The sequence below is a fragment of the Amphibalanus amphitrite genome, unplaced genomic scaffold (genome assembly GCF_019059575.1).
Source record: "Amphibalanus amphitrite isolate SeventyFive unplaced genomic scaffold, NRLGWU_Aamphi_draft 000270F_arrow, whole genome shotgun sequence".
In the NCBI taxonomy this organism is placed as follows: Eukaryota; Metazoa; Arthropoda; class Thecostraca; order Balanomorpha; family Balanidae; genus Amphibalanus; species Amphibalanus amphitrite.
This window is the reverse complement of record NW_024881765.1, coordinates 363,028-385,599: the sequence shown is the minus strand read 5'-3', so window position 1 is coordinate 385,599 and position 22,572 is coordinate 363,028. Positions and strand designations below refer to the sequence as shown.

At 52.0% G+C, this 22,572-nt stretch overlaps 2 protein-coding genes and 1 long non-coding RNA gene across 3 annotated transcripts; all 3 read left to right on the top strand.

The window, feature by feature from the left end:
- Window positions 1–12,204: 12,204 nt before the first annotated feature.
- On the top strand, window positions 12,205–13,980 carry LOC122387011. Its single transcript, XR_006257475.1, has 2 exons — window positions 12,205–12,304; window positions 12,734–13,980. It is a non-coding gene; the product is annotated as an uncharacterized LOC122387011 (long non-coding RNA).
- Window positions 13,981–17,778: 3,798 nt separating this feature from the next.
- LOC122386994 lies at window positions 17,779–19,444 on the top strand. The gene is made up of 3 exons (XM_043376772.1): window positions 17,779–18,006; window positions 18,679–19,032; window positions 19,433–19,444. The coding sequence occupies exons 1-3, from the start codon at window positions 17,779–17,781 to the stop codon at window positions 19,442–19,444; spliced, it is 594 nt and encodes a 197-aa protein (XP_043232707.1).
- Window positions 19,445–20,384: 940 nt separating this feature from the next.
- LOC122386993 lies at window positions 20,385–21,305 on the top strand. The gene has a single exon (XM_043376771.1). It carries the CDS (start codon window positions 20,385–20,387, stop codon window positions 21,303–21,305), a length of 921 nt encoding a protein of 306 aa, XP_043232706.1.
- Window positions 21,306–22,572: the final 1,267 nt, after the last annotated feature.

Below are 22,572 nucleotides of genomic sequence, written 5' to 3'. Positions count from 1 at the left end.
AATAAGAGCCTTGTCAAAAAACGGACCTGAGAAACCTTGCCGGCCCTTCTGCGGGACTCCTACACTTACCTGAGTGGCCCCCGTTTACTGAGGGGCCCTGGTTATTGATGGGGTTCCTCGTTACTTAAGGGGCGCCTGGTTACCAGAGGGGCCCATGGTTACCTGGTGGGCCCCTGATCAATTGAAAACCCCTGGTCATCTGAAACGCCCCTGATTACCTAAAAGGCCCCTAATCACTTGGATTCAGTGACATAGCAAGGGAGCGAGGGGGTACGTGCCCGTTCTCGGGTTTAGGGTTCCTTCGAAACCGAGGGGCCCTGCGGCGCCAGTTGGTAGCAGAGGGTTCGCGCTGGCCGCACTTCAACTCGGAAGGACACCACAGGGCTTGTGGGGGCACGTTATTGGCTCCTATGTAGCCACAATTATCTTCATAAAGGCCCAATGCCGGTTTCTGAGAGACCTCGCCGGCCGCTCAGGGCCCTAGTAACGGCCAACGAGGGATTGGCTGCTATGGCTCCACATCCGTCTGTGATAGACACACGGTCCACACCAGTGTTTCTAAAGGCACCCACAACGGCAACTGCGAGGCCCCTCGCCCCACCTCCAAGGGACCCCCACCAGCGCATCTTAAGGGCCTACATCGGCGGCTCTGAGAGTCCCCACACCGACGCCTCTGAGGGCCACGTACCAGTGACTCTGAGGGCCTCTTACCAGCCTCCGAGTGTCCTTGCCAGCCTATGACGGGCCACTTTCCACTTGCAGGCCATTTTGCAGGGCCACACACATGCCAATGATGGCCCCACCAGTGTCTCTAAGCCCGCAACGGCGCCTGTGAGGACCCAACACCAGCGCATCTGACGGCCTTTCACTGGCACCTCTGAGCGCGCCACACACCGGTGCAGTGGCGTATCCAAGGGGGGACCCTGGGGGTCCTAGGATCCCCCCTGGAGCCTAGAAAAAGTTTTTTTATAACACGGAAAAAATTGAAATGACCTCAAGGGCCCTTTTGACCACTTCCCATTTTATTCGCTAAAAGAAAAAGTATTGTAGAACTCTTTTGAGGATTATCAGAGGACACATTTAGGCCAATGAGGGACCTTGTGAAGTATACAGAGGGCCCTCTCAGGTACACAGAGGGCCCTTTCAGGCACACAGAGGGCCCTCTCAGGCACACAGGGGCCCCTCTCAGGCACACAAAGGCCCTCTGAGACACACAAAGGGCCCTCTCACACAGACGGTCCTCTGAGACCCACAGAGGGCCCTTCCAGGCACACAGAGGGCCCTCTCAGGCACACAGAGGGCCCTCTCAGGCACACAGAGGGCCCTCTCAGGTACACAGAGAGCCCTCTCAGGCACACAGAGGGCCCTCTCAGGCACACATAGGGCCCTCTCAGGCACACAGAGGGCCCTCTCAGGCACACAGAGGGCCCTCTCAGGTACATAGAGGTCCCTCTCAGGCACACAGAGGGCCCCCTCAGGCTCACAGAGGGCCCTCTCAGGCACACAGAGGATCCTCTCAGGCACACAGAGGGCCCTCTCAGGCACACATAGGGCCTTCTCAGGCACACAGAGGGCCCTCTCAGGCAAACAGATGGCCCTCTCAGGTACACAGAGGGCCCTTTCAGGCACATAGAGGGCGCTCTCAGGTACACAGAGGGTCCTCTTAGACACACAGAGGGCCCTCTCAGGCACACATAGGGCTCTCTCAGGCACACAGAGGGTTCTCTGAGACACACAGGGGGTCCTCTCAGGCAAACAGAGGGCCGTCTCAGGTACACAGAGGGCCCTCTCAGGCACACATAGGGCCCTCTCAGGCACACATAGGGCCCTCTCAGGCACACATAGGGCCCTCTCAGGCACACAGAGGGCCCTCGCAGGCAAACAGAGGGCCCTCTCGGGTACACAGAGGGCCCTTTCAGGCACACAGAGGACCCTTTCAGGCAAACAGAGGGCCGTCTCAGGTACACAGAGGACCCTTTCAGGCACACAGAGGGCCCTCTCAAACACACAGAGGGCCCTCTCAGGTACTCAGGGGGGTCTCCCAGGCACACAAAGGGCCTTCTAAGACCAGCAGAGGGCCCTTAAGACGAACAGAAGGCCCTCTGAGGTACGAGGGTCAATGTCAGGCCACAAGGTACCCTATGAGGCCACCAGACGGCCCTCTTAGATCAAAGATGGTCCCTGGAGGTCACCAAAGGGCCTCTGAGGTGAACAAAGGGCCCTCTGAGATCGAAGAGATCAAAGAGATCAAAGAGGCGAATGGAGGGCCTTCAAAGGTCACAAAGTGCCCTCTGAGGCCACTGGAGGGCCTTCTGAGGTGATATGAGGCTATGTCAGACCACCATGAGCCCTATGAGGTCATCAGGCCCTCTGAGATCAAAGAGGGTCCTTGCCCCTTGGAAGTCATCGTAGGACCCCTTAAGGCTCATTGAGGCGAACAAAGGCCAGAGGGCCTCCTTAGACACCACAAAGAAGTAAAAAAGATCCCTCTGAGGTCAAAGACAGCTCTCTGAGATGTAATAGGGCCATTTGAGGCCTCCGAGGGCCCTCTGATGCCACAGAGACGCGCCCTCTGATGCCAAACTAGGGTCCTCTGAAGTCTAAATCCACCAGAGGGCCCTCTGAGGCGAACAGAGGGCCCTAACATCCACCTCAAAGAGGGCCCTCTGAAAATCAACTGGCCCTCGGAGTCAGTGCCCCAAATCGTATTTTGGCTTGGGTGTCAGAGGGGGAAAAGGTCACCCAAAAGAGGGATAAGAGTGGACAATTGTCAGTCACAGGGCAGTCGGAGCCCTCTGAGAAGGCCACTTGAGTCTTACAACAGAGGGCCCTCTGAGGTGATATGAAGGCTATGTCAGGCCACTATGGGCTCTATGAGGTCATCAGGCACTCTGAGGAAAAGGCTGGCCCTCTGAGGCGAACAGAGGGCCCTTGGACAATTAGAGGACTTTTTAGGTCAACTAGGGGCCTTATGAGGCCAGCAAAGGACCCTTTGGGACACAAACAAGGGCCTCTCAGGCACCCGGAGGGACCTCTTTTCTAAGGCAAACAGGGTGTCACCTTAGATGATATGAGGGCTATTTTAGGCCACTAGGGGCCTCATGTATTAGACCAACATACGGTCATTTGAAGTAAAAGAGAACCTTTTGAGGTAAAAAGGGCCCGTGGAGAGAAAACAGAGGGACCTTTCAGGTACCCAGAAGGTCCATGGAGGCCACTAGAGGACCCTTTGAGGCCAGTGATGGTCTTCAGAGGCCATCAGAGGGTCCCTCTGAGGGTAACAGAGGGTCCTTAACCCTATTCCTGGCGGGCTCCGCCGGGACAAGAAACTGGCGGGGGGGCCGATTCGGCCCCCCCTTCAGATCTCAAAAACTACACATCGCAGCGACAAACGGTAAACGGCATCGGATACGCACGGTCAAGATCTACAATTTTTACTAAGGTCATTTTCAGGTCAGGTCAAAGATGACGTCACAGGGGTCGAAAAAGTCAAAATGGCGGCGCTAGATATGGAGAGTTTTTCTCGAATAACTTTCGAATTAGTCAAGATAGGAACAAACTAAGGGCATCATCGTGATCCTCTCGTCAATCCGCATCGAATGATATATATGTTGACCTCGAAAGGTCAAGGTCAAAGGTTGACCTCAGGTCACGTGACCTCGAGGTCATCATGTATGTCATTCGATGCGTCTTGACGAGCTGAACACAATGAGACCATCCACGCGTCTGTATCTTGTTCCTGTACGGAGTTATTGGCCAAAAACCTTTGGTGACCTTTGATGACGTCACATGACCTCACAGCTGCCCAACAGCAAAACAGACCTCAAGGTAGTGAAGGTTGATCGTATATGAAGTCATGTATGGTATATGGGGCCATTCCGACCCGTTTTAGTGGTAAAAACAGGGAGTTTATTTTCCCCCATTGACTTATAATGGGGAGGTCGCGAAACTGACCCAGTAAACATGCCGACGTCGGCCCGACGTCGGGCCGAGGCTCGGCCCGACGTCGGCCCAACGTCGGTTCAACCTCGGCCCGACATCGGCTGGACGTCGGATATGCCCGCATGTTCCGACGTCCAGCCGAAGTCCAGCCGACGTCGAGCCGACGGCGAGCCGAGATCGTTTGCCGAGGTTGACGAGATCGTTTGTCGTTGGACCGACGGGGCCGACGTCGGCATGTTTATTGGGGCAACGCGCCAAAAATATCAACCGGCGGCGGGATTCGAGCCCCCCAGTCGCCGACGTCGGCATGTTTACTGGGACAACACGCCAAAAGCATCAGCCGGCGATGGGATTCGAACCCCGTGTCATTCAAACGCGAGGTTAGTGCGCTAACCACTACACCACGCAGCCAGCTAACAATTTTGGTTTGTTTTGTTGGGTTATGCCCTTTCGGTCTGACAAGACCATTTCAGACCCGGAAGGATCATAGGATGGAGACATTGGTCTTCTTGGCGAGCACCCTGGGTCCAGTTCATATATGTAGAGTCCCTGGTCCCATTGCTGTTACGTGACACTTATTGGAAAGGGCGACCCCACAATGGATTCATATAGCCACTCTTACACACCTGCACCAACGTTTCCCAAAGTGTCTGTACTGTGTTGTAATGTGTACTGGCAGCGCTGATCTGTTTCGCCGGCTCGCTCATGTTGGGGCGCGCGCAGGCGGGTCAAAGTTCGGATGTGCCGGCGGCCGGCAGCGGCGAAGGCCATCTGCAGCGGCCGCCGGGCAGTGGGGGTCAGGCGGAGGGGAGGATCGGGTTTGCGCGTCGTTCGGTGTGCAGGTGCCGACCGCGGCAGTGGAAATACAGTTCCTGCTTACAGTGCCCCTTTGATAAGTGGCACTTTGGCAAAGTGACACTTGCCGACTGGCCTTTCTATATGAACTGGGCCCGGCCCTGGTGAGTTGCCGGGGCTGAGCCTGACCAAAGGATAGGCCGAGCAGCCCCCAAGCACTCACCGCACCCGGCTACGGGTGAGCTCGGCTTACGGGCAATCCCAAATGGGTTATGGGAATGGGATAAAGTTTCCCGTCCAGTCCGGATCAGGGGGTTGCGGCGTGGAGGAAGATTTGAGTTTCCTGAGGATATTTTGAATACAGAAGCTCTTTATGAAACATGAAACATGTATTTTATATTATTTTAACGGTCAAAACAGCGGCCGATGTCGGTCCGACGTCGCCCCGACGTCGGCCCGACGTCGGCTGGACCTCAGCAATTGATCTCGGTCCGACGTCGGCCCGACGTCGGCTGGACCTCGGCTGGACGTCGGAACATGCGGGCATATCCGACATCCAGCCGACGTCGTGCCGAGGTTGGACCAACATCGGGCCGACGTCGGCATGCCGATGCCGAGTTGCCGACGTCACCCCGACGTCGGCCGACGTCGGGCCGACGTCGGCATGTTTACTGGGTGACCTGACCTTAGGTCACCGATATCAAAATTCCGAGATATACAAATTGCACATACTGGTACCCTAACTAAAGCCTGAAGAGAAGAAATTGATCGGTCAAAAACTCTAGCTCTGGCGTGATTGCAAACTTTTCTGAGGTAGGGTCACCAAACCGCCTCTGGTGACCTGACCTGAGGTCAGATCAACTCAAAATTTTCAGACATGTTGCGTAGAAGCCTTTTAGGAAAAGTCAGAAAATTTGAGCTTCCTAGCTCAACGCGTTTGGGAGAAATAACCAAAAACCTCAGGGGGGGCTTCTGAGGCCCCCCCCCCCGCCAGGAATAGGGTTAAGACGACCAGAGGCCCTCCGTGAAAATGCGGGCGTCACAAGGCCCGGTTTGCATCAAAGGTCAGGTAGCTATGCCCAGTTTTGGCTCTCTGTTGCCTGCCGACGTGTTCCGAGCTGTCGCAAAAAAACGATGTGGTGACACCCCCGCCCCCCCCCCCCGCCCGGCCAGGGTCCTTCTAACCAGGGATGCGGAGGCGTGGAAATTTCAGACGGCTCCGGCTCCGGCTCCGGAGAAAAAAAATCGGCTTCGGCTCCGGCTCCGGCTCCGGCTTCGACTCCAGTACTCAGTTCATCCTTTATACAAATAAATACGGGTGGAAAAGAAAAGATGAAGGATTGGTTCACGTTGTTTCTGTAGCATATTTACGTCTGGACGATGGCCTTGGTCTGGACAACGAGTTGCGGGGAAAAGTGCTGATTTTGTTGCAGTTTTAGGAGCCGGTGATTAGGCTGGATTTTTGGGTTACTTTTTCGTTCCGATTCATGTATTTCATAGTGTTTGGCTTTTGAATATTTTAGTTCTTTCAGATAAATATTACTTGCCTTACAACTTTTGTAAAAACGTTTCATTTTTTATAAGCCGACGTTCAGAGTCCTAAAAAAATACATCAGCACTACAATCACTCAGGCCCATGTCGTCCCCTATCTCTCTGCGTGTCCACTAACACGAATGACGTCACGCATGTGGGCGGAGCTATGGGCGGAGCCTAACGCACGCGGCAGTCCAAGCCGCCATATTTGAATTTATATTTTAATAGAATCTTGCCGATATTTTGGGTGAAGTCAATTTATATGGATAGCTTGGTGACAGTTTAGCTATACGAATAATAATTTATTATGGATGTGCGTATATTCAGCTTGGAATTGCAATTAAAGTTCCGCACCGCATAGATTCGAACTCGGGACCTTTGGAATACTGCGCGGGCACGCTAACCACTACACTACCGCGACCGCGCGGCGGCCGGCGGCAGGGAGGCTGCGGAGACATGGGGGGACATTTTACGCTTTTGTGAAAAAAGCAAAAGATTTAGCGAAAAACACGTAATAGATAACTTGCAGAAAATTGTCTGCTCTTTCAGATAAGATACTTAGGTTTGATATATCTTGTACAGACTTCATTCTACAGTGCTTCGAAAATCGCTCATTTACATGGGGATTGAACGGGGCTTCGAGACTTGACTCCAAATGACGTCACGAGCTGACGTCACGAAAAGGTAGAATCGCCGGACGACCCTACCTGGTATATAGGGCCTTGCAATCACTGTAAACAAACAAATGGAGCACTTGGCTCTGTTCCAAGGCCATTTTTAGTTTATCTGGTGGTTTTCTTACTCTTGTACGTCGTTTTGTTGGATGTTTTGAATATTGACTTATATCATATTTAAGAAGCATGTTGACTGAAAACAATCCGAAGTATCCAGGAGGCTGACAGAGGTCCTGACTCCTGAGCAATATCAATATCAAGTTGAACAAGTTATGAAATTTTGGTTGATAAACGCAAGGTGATCGGGCTCATATATCAGCAAGAAAAAGTAAAATTATAAGAGCTTATTGGCCAAAAACAAGCTATAATATTGCAGACCTTGGAGCAATACCTACTGAAGAGCACGGTGAGCAGGATCATGCCAGAAAATGTTGACTGATGAGCGCATATTGATGTATTGGTATGGATATTGAATAACTTACAACAGCAAGATAAATTAGTGCTAACTTTCAAGTTAAAAATCTAGAATGAATGGACTTGGGCAGCTTAGATGCTTCATGCTATGCGGATTGTAATGTGCATCAGGTACTCAGTGTCTGGCAAATGAAACATGCGATCATTCCATTGCTACTGGAGGAGAAAGGTTGGATCACTAAATCCACTTTATGTTGATTTTGATGTTAATCATCAATGTATTTCTTGAAAAAAAGGATTGTAGTAGAATTGTCAATGTGACAATCCATGCAACGATGTGATCATATAATGTGTTCATAGTCATTCGTGATAGTCATTATTGGTCCAATATACAATGGCAAAGCTTTCAGTCTCAGCGTTTCTTCCTGTGGATGGCCAGCAGTGACTCAGAGCTTAGAAGTATTAGTTTTCTTCACAGGGCTGGGATAAAAAGTACTGAGGGTAATCTTCCACCAAGGAACTCTACTTTGACATGGTATGAGATGTAGGCACAAGTAGGTAGGTGCTTAGTTCCTATAGTCAGTAGTTGTGTATGTTTAGTCGGGTTAGCTTAGATTAGATTGTTAGTTTTTTAATTTGCCAAGTGTCCATAAAAATGTGACCTGAGCAATGAGCATACTCCTGACTAACCTGACAGCTGACCTAACCTCAATCATCACACATATTTGCAGCCTACCCAAGACCTGCATAGCAGTAGCACCCAGTTATAGGTAGGTACTCACCCTAACTCAATCTTACCTGCTAACCTTCAACTTGCCAAAAGTTAGCTCACATTGCCAAGCTGCATCCAGGGAAACAGTCAACTGAGGAACTGGCTCGTTGGGTGGCTGGTGTGAGTCTGTGCATTTAAAGTGTTTCTTCTCTGAAGCTGCTCTGCACTGCTGTATGTCATGTTAGATGCTCAGAAAATGTGGGAAATGATTACTAAGCTACTTTAGTGCTTCGTTAATGCTCAAGACATGAACAAGTACTGATCCTGCAGGGTACAGCTATGAGTTAGGTGCTAGGTGAGCATGTTATGTGAATGTGCTGTTCCCTGTTTGACCATAGTAAGTATACAAGCACAGGGTCACAGTTATATTCAATCTCCACACAAACATACCGTAAAATGGGGTGTTAAGGGACAGTGGGGTGATAAGGGACAGTTGCGTGGGAAAAACTTTGAGTCATGTTAAATTCCTTATTTGAGAATGTTAAATAAAAACTTGAGTGTGGTAGTTGACACTGTTTTGTTCTTGACTATAGGACAAAATGGCATGGTTTTTCATGCAAGTGATTTGGTTCAAAAATGGTTTTGAAAATCATGCTATATTTTCACAAAATTGAGACATCTCCAAAACTCTGTGTGTACCACATAAACTAGTAGGTGTACAGGTAAAATGAATGCATAGGTGTATTGTCACATGTATTGCACATGTTTCCTGAAAAACTTATACAAATCCACCCTTTCATTCAACATCCTCTTCCTTTTTTCCAGACACATGCATATTTTGAGGTGGATGTGGGGTGCTAAGGGACAGTGAAGAAAAAATAGAAAATAATATCTAAATATAATTTTATTAAGGTTTCTTTCAGTAGGCATGGAAAACAACAAATAATGACAAATGACTAGCTTCAAAATGGGTTTTTGTTGATGACAGGGTACTTTTTGGTTCTGTTTACCTTATAATTAGCACATTTTCCCGAAGCGTAAACTGCATTACATGTAATTGGTTAAAAAGGCCATTAGTGGTGAATGAACCCGACTTGTTTTGTGACAGAATATGCAAAACGTTTCAATAAATAAATTGTGCGCCCTTTCACACCCCAATTGTGGGCATTTGATGACAATTTCTTGGAGTAATATTGGTGTCCCTTAACACCCCACATTGGGGTGCTAAGGGACAGTGATGAAAAATAATAAGAAATAATATGCATGTATATATTTTTAAAACTTTAATGTAGCAGGCATGTAAAGCACCAAATTCCACATAAAATGCTGACAAGTTGATGCTTCTATCTCCAACCCTTCTTGAGTTATATAACAAAACACCTCAAAACTGTCCCTTAACACCCCATTTTACGGTACAACAAAAACGGCCATATGGCCTAACTCCGAACACACCACAGATAAGTTAAGCCTTTGCAGGCACAAAAATGTTTTGATTAACAGGACAGGTATACAATACATCTTCTGTCCTTGGGGGATCTTGCTGCCAAGTTGAGGTACGATGACTTAACTTCAGGATTGATCAACCTTTTCTTAGCCACTGCTTATATACGAGAAAGACCAAATGCTTGTTTGTTTTGATTTACAGGACATGTATACAATATATCCTCTGTCCTTGGGGGATCTTGCTGCCAAGTTGAGGTACGATGACTGAACTTCAGGATTGATCAACCTTTTCTTAGCCACTGCTTATATATGAGAGACCAAATGCTTGTTTGTAAACTGCGTTGAAAATTTAATGATCCACCTTCAATTCTGACATGAAGGCACAAATGAAATAGTTCCCTCTCCTTTTCGAATACACAAAGCAAAATATTTAATAAATTTTAGTGGATGGACAAGAGCAAATAGCATAGCTTCCCCTCTGACACTGATGAATTACACTGACACTTATTCGCTTCATATTTTGTAACAAACGCGCTAAAACTGCAATATAACAGCACTATATGCTTCTTGACAAAATGCAATAGAAGTAAAAATTTAGCCCTGATGCCATTCATTCTTGGTAAAAACGTAATTACAAAATATTTTGTAGTAACTATTAAATTCCGGGCAAAAACAGTCAACGGTTTAAAAAAGAATCATTCCAATGACGGTCCATTCTTGCGGTCCTGAAATCGCCACTATTTCCGGCCTCTCCAACGCAACTCGTTGTACCAAGCTAACAGAAGAAAGACTACGAATCCTAGCTCTTCTGAGACCGCACGTAGGAAAACCCAACGAGGTACTAAAGGCATTCCTCTTCAACGATGACAGAGAAGAGATGGAGCACAACAAGGACGGACTCTACCGGCTCTGGAGGCTGAGAAGAAAACTGGTGACAGAGGCGGGTGAACCATCCTAAGCTTATCCCACTGAAGCCCTCCCACCCGACCTGTGTTTATAGGGCTACCGATGCAAAGGTCACAGCCCGACCACCTCATCAGCATCAGCATCAGCAACGTAAATATGCAGTGGTGCTCCATTTGTTTGTTTACAATGATTGTAGTGCTGATGTATTTTTACATAGATATAAAAGACTAGATGGGACATTGGCAGTGTTTTAGTGCGTGCGACTGGCCGCCATGTTTGTGAGGGCGGGAATCTGCGGCGCTGTGTAAACACTACGGGAGGAGGGGGGTATTTGAGACTGATTTTGTGGTATTTTTCGACCGAAAAGTGCTAATCTTTTTTGCTCACGGCATTCTTTGGAATGTGTAGATTGTGGAACAAGTGCTGAAATATGCTTATCTATTGTAATTTGGCTACGTTAGCCTTAGACATGTTGCACTGTTGACGCTGATGAAGAATAGGCGGCACCAAAGGTAGATTTGCTTGGCATGCCTGTTTTAGATTTAATTCAGTTCCCATGTTTTTTTTTGTGCACACCACAATCCTTTAATTATTCTTGCATGGATAGAGCATCAGTCATATGATTTTTGACAGAAAGCTTACCTAGATAGGTACCAGAACATTGGCAGCGGAAAGCAGACTCATCACCTACACTTGCTTTGCCTGCTCACTTTCTACTGTTGCCTTCAATGGACAATATTTATGAAGTAAGAAGGTTTTATGATTTTAGGTTTTAAATAAGTACTTTACTTAATGTCATCAGTTTGTGTTAAATAGTAGTTCAGTGCCAAACGAAAAATCCATGCACTATGCCAGATGCCTCGGGGGCTCTTATCCGTTCTGGGTTCAGAGTGCAGTGGCATACCACGCTCACCCTCAACCAGAGCTGATAGATAGTGAAAATGCCAGACGTCGTGATATCTGCACCAGTGAACCGTGTCGCACATTTGATCCCAATAATGAACAGCACAGGGGTGACGTAAAAATGTGCGTTAGTTGGAGCACCTAAACTCAGATTGTCATTACCTAATTAGTTTTCACATTGTAAAGCTTAAACTACACTTCATGCTCTTTTGGCTCACCTGTTATCAGTATCAGTAAATAGGGTATTAGTAAATCTGGCGTTACCATCAATGCTAAGTGCTAACAAGTAAATATGAAGTCCAAGGAAGATAAAAATCATAATCTTACTTGACCTAACCTTACCTACTAACCTAACTAACCTACAACCTACAAACCTCAACCTACATACAACCTCCATACCTACAACCTACCCACCTACAACCTACCAACCTTATATGTGCCGACGGTGGCACCAGATTTATGGATACCCTTATTTGTTAGGTACTTCACTCCACTTCTCATTTTATTTGAAGCTCATTTAAATTCTTGTATTTAAGTCTGTGTAAACTATTATTTTAAAAACCTGATGCTTTTCCATGACTGTAATCTCACTGTTTGCTATGTGTATTTTGTAGTGTGTACTGTGTGCAAATCCAGTATCCTACACTTGTATGCTACAGGCCTTGTTTTGATCTGACTAACTGTTAATATGTTTCAGCTTTAAAGACTAGTATCTTTTGAAATTGAAATTTGCCTCTCAGTCTCTCAAGAATCAAGATGCCAAATAGATGTGCAGGATTTGATTGCTGACAAACCAGGGATGAGGCTCAAGAGTCGAGAGATCACCCTGCATTGGCAAGTAAAAGCTACAGACTCTTGATTTTTTATATTGTTACAGGTTATCTGTCACCGAGAGCGATTGCTGTAGTTCAATTTCTTGCATCAAAATTGGCAGAATATGACTTCACTGATCACTCTGACGTCATTTACGGCCGACCTATGGTAGCTACACAATTTTTATTTCTATAAAATGTTTCAGATTGATGCAGCCGAAGGTACTGCAAGTTTCGTATTGACACGTCTAGTGGTTTAGAAATATTGCAACAAATATATATTTCAATTTTTTCAATATATAAATGTAAATATTTTATTGCAGAAAACAGGAGAGGGGCTCTGTAGAGCCCCGCCCTCCAGTCATGCGTGGGTAAAGGCCCATCAGTCACTGAAACCAGAATAAGTGCAAAAAATTATTACCAAATGCCCGGAGACTGCTTTACCATTGCCAACATGTGTGTGTGTGTGTGCGTGTGTGTGTGCGTGTGCGTGTGTGTCAACAATGTGTTAACAACAAATACAACACAATTGTGCCTGGCGTATGTTAACACTAAACACTATTAGCCATATTTTATTGATACTAATCGAACCTTCCAGGTGGCTGGAACAACCCCAGTGCCGCACAGTTCTGCGGGATATTCCGGCACCTGCTCCACCGCTGCGGCGTCCGGCCCGGCAGCACAGGGAAAGTGGCAGCCCTCGACCCGACCAGCATCCTGGCAGTCGGTCACACGACCAGCGGACGGGGAGCCAGCCTTACTACCTCGGCCTCCACCACCTCAGACAACGGTGCCACGGCACTCCACATCATCACGGAGCACGACTTCCAGCCTGGGCTGTCGTCTGGTGGGCAACATCGTCACCTACATCGCAGGGTTCGTGGTGAAGAAGGCGCTCGACTCTGTCAGCTGTAGCACCTGTCAGGAGGCCCTGGTGAGCGACATCCAGCCGGACGACATGACACAGCTTTACCACCTCTTCATCATCTCTGCCAGATGAGCTAAGGTGGGGACGGGTTACATGCCTGGGATCTGACTGAGACCCGCTCATACCCTGCCGAAGTGTTGGTGATTTCAGCGGTCAGCTGTCTCTAGCCGGTGTCAGTGAGTGGCGGCCAGCTGCCGCTGGAGTGGGTATCTACCGTCGATAGCTGCTGTGTGGCGGATAGCGTGGATTTGGATGGACACTTCATATTAATGAACAGATCAATGTCTGGCCGATAAAAGACGTATTTTGTCGATGATTGCTTAGTGACTGAGTGGGTCCACTGGCGACCAATGCAGTGGGCGCTGGGTTAACGCCTCGCCTCTTGTGACCGTGTCGATATGTAGCACTGTTAATTGCCGATTCGTTGCCGGCCGTCTCTGCTCCGTGGCTGGCTGATCCGGCACAAACTGGTGTTCGTGGCTGAAGGCGCGGCTACAGTTACACTAGCTCGCCACGTGCCTGTGCGACTATCGTCGGTGCTGTCTGCAAGGGCGATGTCGGTGCCTGTAGGGGGCGCGGATTGATTCAAAGTGAGGAATGGGTCATCGGAGCTCGGGTCAGGTCATGTTCGGCTAAAATAAGCGGATTTTGCGATTTGCCGCATCCGGGTGAATTTCCTTGCCTTCTAGTGCATGTTTATGCATTTTACATGCGTTTTTTTTAGTGTTGATGTCTAGATAACGTGCATTTGCCTCGAGGTCAAGGCTGCGCTTCATATGGGCAGTTTTCGGAGCATCTTGCTCATTTTATTCGTAATTCTTAATTATGTTTGCGGATTTGTGCCCGCAAATCATTTTTTAAAGTAAGATTGACACGGGATTCGAGATCGGCGCCCATAAATACACTTCACATGACCCGCCATGTGTCAAGGCCATCCGAGGTCATCTAAGGTCGCTGACCTTGTATGACCTTATGTGACCCGGTTCGCTAGATTTCGAGATGAGGTTGATTGGGAATGATGTAACCCATTTCGCCGACAGTTCACGCGTTTTGGTCGATTTTATAGCGAAAGATCTCAAACTCCAGTGACTTTACTGGTTCGATTTCCAGTGTTTGACCTGACCTCTGAGTTCACCCGTTGACCTAGTACCCTGAAATTTGGTATCACTGGTTTACTCACATCGCGGACAGCATACCTATTTTTTTCCGTTCTTGCTCCGTCGAGGGGCGAACGGCTGGAGTTCACTCCGTTCACCCTGGCTTCCCCTACTCGTAAGACGCTGACAAACTACGAACGGGTGAGGGCTAAAATTGCACTTATTGTCGATCATTGTCCATTGCATACTGCATACATAGATATAAAGTATGGTAGCCATAATGGGAAACGAATTTTATCTTAAATTAGCATGCCAATTGCATCTACCTTCGGTGCCGCATATCCTTTATCAGCGTCTTCAGGGCTATATGTCTAGGGCTGATGTAATTACATTACTATAAATACACATGTTTCTGCCCTTGTTTCACAATCTACTCATTCCAAAGAATGCCATAGGTAAAAAAGATTAACACTTTTCGGTCGAAAAATACCGCAAAATCTGTCCCAAACACCCCCCTCCTCCCATAGTGTTTACACAGCGCCGCAGATTCTCGCCCTCACCAACATGGCGGCCGCTGCTACGTATTCGCGAGTCGCTCCCGACATGGGGGTGCCCTATCTAGTCTTTATATCTATGTATTTTTAGGACTCTGAACGTCGGCTTATAAAAAATGAAACGTTTTTACAAAAGTTGTAGGGCAAGTAATATTTATCTGAAAGAACTAAAATATTCAAAAGCCAAACACTATGAAATACATGAATCGGAACGAAAAAGTAACCCAAAAATCCAGCCTAATCACCGGCTCCTAAAACTGCAACAAAATCAGCACTTTTCCCCGCAACTCGTTGTCCAGACGTAAATATGCATCAGAATCCGTTCCAGCCGTACATCAAGCATCACTATTCACCTAATCAAAACTCAAACTCTCCTTATTACGGAGCGAGCGAAGCGAGCGTAGTCTTTCCTTAGATTAACGGAAATTTCTGAGTATGAGCGGCCGCCGGCCGTGGTCACGCTTTTGCGAGGCTTATATCTCAGCAACCAGTTGACCGATTTACATGCGGTAATTTTTGTAGGATAGCTTCATTCCTTCTACCAAGTATTGGACTATTCCCGATGCATGTGGGCGACCCCTTATGCACGTGCCACGTGCAAAACGAAGAGGTGTCCGTTTTGTAATTGTTGCAATATCTCGGTAACTACTTGGCCGATTGCGCTGAAAGTTGGCATGTAGGTAGGCACCCACTAGCCACTGCATATCCATGTGCCAGAATTGGGGCGCTGCTGCACGTGCGCACGTGCAGGGGTCGATTCCAGATCTCGAGAACGGCTGGACCGATGGCGCTCAAATTTGGCACATGGTTAGGGACCGGTTAGTAGGGTGCCGTGCAAAAGTCAGTTGGGCCCCATTTTGCACGTGCGCACGTGCAGGGTGCCGCTTCCAGATCTCGAGAACGGCTGGGCCGATTGTGCTCAAATTTGGCACATCGCTAGAGACCGGTTAGTAGGGTGCCGTGCACAAGTCAGTTGGAGGTACCCCCTCGCAATTTCGCACGTGCAAGGCCCACCCTCTCGCTCGCTCCGTTAGTCGCCCCAAAAGGCGTTATACTGGTCTTATTACGGAGCGAGCGAAGCGAGCGTAGTCTTTCCTTAGATTAACGGAAATTTCTGAGCATGAGCGGCCGGCCGGCCGTGCGGACGCTTTTGCGAGGCTTATATCTCAGCAACCACTTGACCGATTTACATGCGGTAATTTTTGTAGGGTAGCTTCATTCCTTCTACCAAGTATTGGACTATTCCCGATGCATGTGGGTGACCCCTTATGCACGTGCCACGTGCAAAACGAAGAGGTGTCAGTTTTGTAATTGTTGCAATATCTCGGTAACTACTGGGCCGATTATGCTGAAAGTTGGCATGTAGGTTGGCACCCACTAGGCACTGCATATCCATGTGCCAGAGTTGGGGTGCTGCTGCACGTGCGCACGTGCAGGGGTCGATTCCAGATCTCGAGAACGGCTGGACCGATGGCGCTCAAATTTAGTACACGGTTAAGGACCAGTTAGTAGGGTGCCGTGCACAAGTCAGTTGGGACCCATTTTGCACGTGCGCACGTGCAGGGTGCCGCTTCCAGATCTCGAGAACGGCTGGGCCGATTGTGCTCAAATTTGGCACATCGCTAGAGACCGGTTAGTAGGGTGCCGTGCACAAGTCAGTTGGAGGTACCCCCTCGAAATTTCGCACGTGCAAGGCCCACCCTCTCGCTCGCTCCGTTAGTCGCCCCATAAGGCGTTATACTGGTTCTTAATTACGGAGCGAGCGAAGCGAGCGGAGTCTTACGTAGAATAACGGAAATTTCTGAGTATGAGCGGCCGGCCGGCCGGCCGGCCGTGCGGACGCTTTTGCGAGGCTTATATCTCAGCAACCACTTGACCGATTTACACGCGGTAATTTTTATAGGGTAGCTTCATTCCTTCTACCAAGTATTGGACTATTCCCGATGCATGTGAGTGACCCCTTATGCACGTGCCACGTGCAAAACGAAGAGGTGTCAGTTTTGCAATTGTTGCAATATTTCGGTAACTACTTGGCCGATTGCGCTGAAAGTTGGCATGTAGGTAGGCACCCACTAGGCACTGCATATCCATGTGCCAGAGTTGGGGTGCTGCTGCACGTGCGCACGTGCAGGGGTCGTTTCCAGATCTCGAGAACGGCTGGACCGATTGCGCTCAAATTTGGTACACAGTTAGGGACCGGTTAGTAGGGTGCCGTGCAAAAGTCAGTCGGGACCCATTTTGCACGTGCGCACGTGCAGGGTGCCGCTCCCAGATCTCGAGAACGGCTGGGCCGATTGTGCTCAAATTTGGCAAATCGCTAGAGACCGGTTAGTAGGGTGCCGTACACAAGTCAGTTGGAGGTACCCCCTCGCAATTTCGCACGTGCAAGGCCCACCCTCTCGCTCGCTCCGTTAGTCGCCCCATAAGGCGTTATACTGGTCTTATCTTATTATATATGTCAGTAGGTATAATATTATTTAGTGGCCGAGAGCCGTGTTCGCCTTGATGTTTGGGCGAGAGCCCCGCCTGCCGGCGGAAGCCTCGCTGGGTGATCGGCCGGTTGTGGATCGGGCCCCAACCTTCCCCCAGTACATAGACGATTTGAGAGAGACACTCCGACTTACTTTTAAGGATGTGGTTAAGCGCGATCAGCTGTCCCATGACCGCAACAAAGCTTTGTATGAGCGCAGAATGAACGAGTGGTCGTATCGCCCGGGTGACAAAGTGTTCTTGTTTCGCAATGTACCGAAGCGCGGTGAATATCATAAGTTTGTGAGGCCTTGGCGTGCGGCTGAGATCATAGAACAATGTGGACCAGTGAACTATCGAGTGCGCGAGGAGGGAAAGCGGCGCAGTCTGGTGGTGCACCACAACCGCTTGAAGCCGGACAACACAGTGGAGCGCCCGCCGGCTGTGAGTGAGGGGCACAGGACCGCGACAAGAGCGCATGGGTTGTCTCTCTGGCGAGATGTGCCGGGAACGCCCATTGCCCGGCCCCATAGTGTGCCTAGTATGGGTGGGGTGCCAATTGTATTTCCGCCCCAAGGTGTCACAGCTGGCCGCTATGTACCGCAACCTGTTGTTTTGCCGCACGTGCCGATGCCGCGTCTGCCCGAGATGCGACCTGACTGTGTGCCGCCACCTGACCCTGTACCGCTCCATGACGCTGTGCCGCATCGGCCGGAGGTACATACCACATGTTCCGCCGCCATCCCCGCCGCCGCCGTTCGATGCCGAGCCGCCGCGGGATGTGGATCAGCGGCCGCGAACTGTCACCCGTTTCGGGCGTGAGGTACGCCCCCCGAAACGGTTCGACCCTGCTCACTGGTCTTTTGATTAAGCGTTTGTTGTGACTGTCGTTGGCATATTGTTCAATAGGAGGGGAGGAGTGTAAGTAGGTATAATATTATTTAGTGGCCGAGAGCCGTGAAGGATGCACGGCTAAATCGTGTTCCCGGCTGTGGCGGGAAGCGGTCGCGCGTCGGCGCGCGAGCAGAGCAGAGCAGAGCGCTGGGCAGAGGGTGTGTGCAGGGGGGCGACACGGCTATTCGCGCAATGTATTAATTTATGGGCCGCGCGGGGCCTCGCGATGACGCGGCTGGAGGCAACTGCTCAGCGCGCTAGGATACTTCTGGCGGGGCGGGGCGCTGAACGGTGTGCAATGAATGGGTTATGGTCGGGCCGACAGAGATGAGGTATTGAATTTGAATTGACATCAGCAATTGGGTGGGGAAGGAGAACGTTCCTAATCGAGCTTGGGTTGGGGAAAGCCGAAAATATCGCGATCGGCTCATAGCTCAGACAGGGCCGGGTGCCGTACCATGTGTTGTATACATATTTAGGCGGGCAGACAGAGATGAGTTATTGGATTTAAATTCACCTTACCATCGGTTTCTGGTGGGGTTTGAAAATGGTTTTAGTCAAGCTCGGAGTGGGGCAACCGACCACCGCGTACCACCCCCAGGCCAACGGGATGGTGGAGCGCCTGCACCGGCAGCTTAAGGCCGCGCTGCGCGCCGCCGCGCCCGCCCGCTGGACGGAGGCTCTTCCTTTGGCGCTGCTCGGAATCCGCTCGGCGCTCAAACAAGACCTGGGCTGCAGCACTGCCGAGCTGGTGTACGGAGCACCTCTACGCCTACCTGGTGAACTCATCACCCCGTCCGCCACCGCGCCTCCTACGCCGGAATCATTCGCCGCCGAGCTTCAGCGCACCATGGCGGCACTGCGCCCGACGGCACCACGACCAGCACCAAGCGCGCCGTCGTACGTGCCGCGCGCGCTGGACCACGCCTCGCACGTGTTCGTGCGCCACGACGCAGTGAAGCCGCCGCTTGCCCCGCGTTATGACGGACCATACAAGGTGCTACACAGATCGGCGAAGACGGTCACTGTGGACCGAGGCGGTCGTTCCGACGTTATCTCCATCGACCGAGTCAAACCGGCGCACTTGGAACGGCCCCCACCTGCTCCAACTCCGACAGCATCGCCGTCTGCGGTCCAAGACACGGCGCGTTCCGCCGACTCGGCAACACCGGCCTCCGGCCCAGAGCTCCTCCTGCCAGTGCCTCGCGCACCGAGGCCGCCGCTTCCGCCACCGCGTGGCGACCTGCCGCTACAGCCGCCGCCTCCGCCCGCGCCCCCACCGCCGTGCCTACGGACGACCCGCTCCGGCCGTGCTGTACGGCCACCAACGCGTTTTCTTAACGTCACGTTCGCAGTGCCGTCTCTAGGGGGAGGGTGATGTAGTGCACCGCCGCACGTTCTCCGACGCGGCGCGGCACTACCGCCGCTGGCGACTGGCAAGCGCTCCGACGCGGGGCGGCGCCACCGTCGACCTCAACGTGGCGCTGCTGTCGCAGCTGACGCGAGGCGCAGGTTCAGCGATATCCGCCAGATGGCTCTGCTCCACTTGTTCATCTTCTATGTCCGATTTATTAATGTTTTAGAAATGTATGTTCTTGTGTATGTATCATAATGTTCATCGTCGTGTGGGCATTCACGCACTCTTCTAGAAAGTATCTCTCGCTCTGATATACGTTTTCTCACTGCTTTGTACTGTCCTTAACTTTGCCAAAACGAACTATGGTTTCATCGTTGTGTTCACTACATAGCTTGCTCATGCTGTTTCAAATACATCGCTATCCTTGGCCGATCTAAGTGTTTGGGGGAGACGGCTCCACATCAGGGAACTTCCCAGCCCGTCGTTGTGTGGAATCCCAAGTTGCGAATCCCAAACACTGGAACGGCTTCATCCGGCTTAGAGCACGACTCGCCACGGCACCAGCCACAAATGGTGACCCCGACGTGATCGGTAGCTCAAGAAGTCATCGTCTCCGCCTCGGCAAGAAGAGGTCATCTTTGACCTGGCCTCCCCATCGCCTCGGCAAGAATGGGTGACCTTCACCCGGCTTCCGCTGCCGCGAACAGTGAATAGTGCGCTGGTGACGTGGTGAATAGTGCGCTGGTGACGTGGCCTAGCCTCAGCGCAACGAGCGCCTAACGCAGTGCAGCGCAGCGAGCGCCAACGCAGTGCAGCGCAACGAGCGCCCAACGCAGTGCAGCGCAGCGAGCGCCAACGCAGTGCAGCGCAGTGAGCGCGGCGAGCGCCTAGTGATTACCGACAGTCTTTCAGTGTGCCTCTAGTGTTAGTGTTTGCTGTATATAGTGACTATGCCGTCACCCACCGAGCCGGAGAGTGCCGCCCAGGACGCGCCGACGCGGCCATTCGCGTCGTTCCGGCTGCCAGCCTACGCACCTGAAGAAGCCGAGCTCTGGCTGGTGCAGGTCGAGTGTGCCTTCGCCGTCGCCGGCATCACGGATGACCACGACAAGTTCCGGCTGCTGGTGGCCAACCTGCCTGTGCATGTCGCTTCACGAGTTCGAGACGTGATAACAGCCGAGACCGGCTCGTTCTCAGAACTAAAAGGGGCCCTGAGCACGCGCCTGGCCCAGTCGCGCGCCTCACGCCTCGAGGCACTCCTCCGCGACCACCAGCTGGGCGACAGGAGGCCCACGCAGCTGTTGCGCAGCATGCAGCACATGCTGGGCAGCGCGGGCCACGACCTCGGCCTTCTCAGGACGCTGTTCCTGCAGCGCCTGCCGCCGACGACCCGCGCCGCCCTCGCGCTGCTGCCGGAGGACACTGGTATTGACGACCTGGCCAGCGCGGCCGACCGATTCCAGGAGGCCTCTGGCGGTGCCGCCGTGACTGCTGTTTGCACGCCGACGGCCGGCGTCGCTGCCGCCTGTGGCCCGCCGGCCGGCCCTGGGGTCACGCTCGCCCCGCCGGCCAGCGCGGTGGCGGCCGCCGGACCGCCCGCCGCCTGCGGGTGCGGTAATTCCGGCATGGCCGCTGCCGTCACCGCCCTCACCGCTGCGGTAGCACGCATCGAGGCCGTGTTCCAGCGGGGCGGTGCCGACGCTCCTCGGCGTGGCCGCTCCCGCTCCCGTCCGCGCCGACCCGCACCTGCCTCGTCTGGCAGTTCTCAACCGGCATCGGTGACTCCTGATGAAGGGTACTGCTGGTACCACCAGAAGTACGGCGCGGAGGCCCACCGCTGCAGACCGCCGTGCTCCTGGTCGGGAAACTAGCCCGCCTGTCCGCGCTAGCGCCAGCGGAGACGGGCCGGCCAACACTGGCGCCCCTCTTCTATGTCACCGACCTTGCCCGGAACTGGCGGTTCCTTGTCGACACCGGCGCACAGGTGAGTGTCGTCCCACCACGAGTCGTGGCCGACGGCACCACCGTGCAGCAGCCCGACGCGCCTCGACTGGAAGCAGCCAACGGCACAGAGATCAAGCTCCATGGCGTTATTTCGACTTCGGTGCGTTTCGGAACAGTGGACTACCCGTGGACATTCATGGTCGCTGACGTATCGATGCCGATCTTGGGAGCGGACTTTCTCGCCCATCATCGTCTGCTGGTGGACATGCGCCGTCAGCTCCTCCAGGCTGAACACGGCACGACGTGCGCCGTGGGAACCCGAGCCGACATCGGCTCCGTCGGTGTGCGCATGTGCGCGGCGCCCACTCTCGCAGACTTGTTTAGAGAGTTCCCTCGAGTGACGGCCACATCTGCGCAACTCCTGCCCGTGCGCCATAACGTCACTCACCACATCGTGACACGTGGACCTCCTCGTGTGGGGCACCCTCGGCGTTTGCCACCCGACCGACTCCGCATCGCCCGTCAGGAGTTCGACAAGCTGATCAGACTCGGGGTCGCCCGCCCATCCAAGAGCAGCTGGGCGTCGCCCCTCCACATGGAGCCCAAGAAGGAGCCCGGACAGTGGCGCCCGTGCGGCGACTACCGCGCCCTGAACGCCGCCACCGTCCCGGACCGGTATCCCATACCGTTCCTGCAGGACTTCTCCGCGAACCTGCACGGCTGTACCATCTTCTCGAAGATCGACCTCGTCCGCGCGTACCATCAGATCCCGGTCGAACCCGCTGACATCCCGAAGACGGCCATCGTCACACCGTTCGGGCTATTCGAGATGCAGCGGATGAGCTTCGGTCTTCGCAACGCCAGTCAGACATTCCAGCGCTTCATGGACGAGGTGATGCGCGGGCTGACGTGCTGCTACGTGTACATCGACGACATCCTCATCGCCAGCACGTCCGTCGAGCAGCACCGCCGTCACCTCCGTCAGGTACTGGAACGTCTCGACAAGTTCGGCGTCACGATCAACCCAAAGAAGTGCGTGCTGGGCGTCAACCGTATCAGCTTCCTCGGTCACGATGTGTCCCCGGACGGCATCGCCCCGCTGCCGGAGAAGGTCGCCGCAGTCCAGGAGTTTCCGCAGCCGACCACGCAACGCCAACTGCGCAGGTTCATCGGCCTGGTGACCTACTATCACCG

Coding starts and splice junctions, on each gene's coding strand:
- LOC122386994 (XM_043376772.1), top strand. CDS start 17,779: ATGTACCGCAACCTGTTGTTTTGCCGCACGTGCCGATGCCGCGTCTGC. Junction 18,007..18,678: donor TCACCCGTTTCGGGCGTGAG/GTACGCCCCCCG, acceptor TACCACCCCCAG/GCCAACGGGATGGTGGAGCG.
- LOC122386993 (XM_043376771.1), top strand. CDS start 20,385: ATGCCGTCACCCACCGAGCCGGAGAGTGCCGCCCAGGACGCGCCGACG.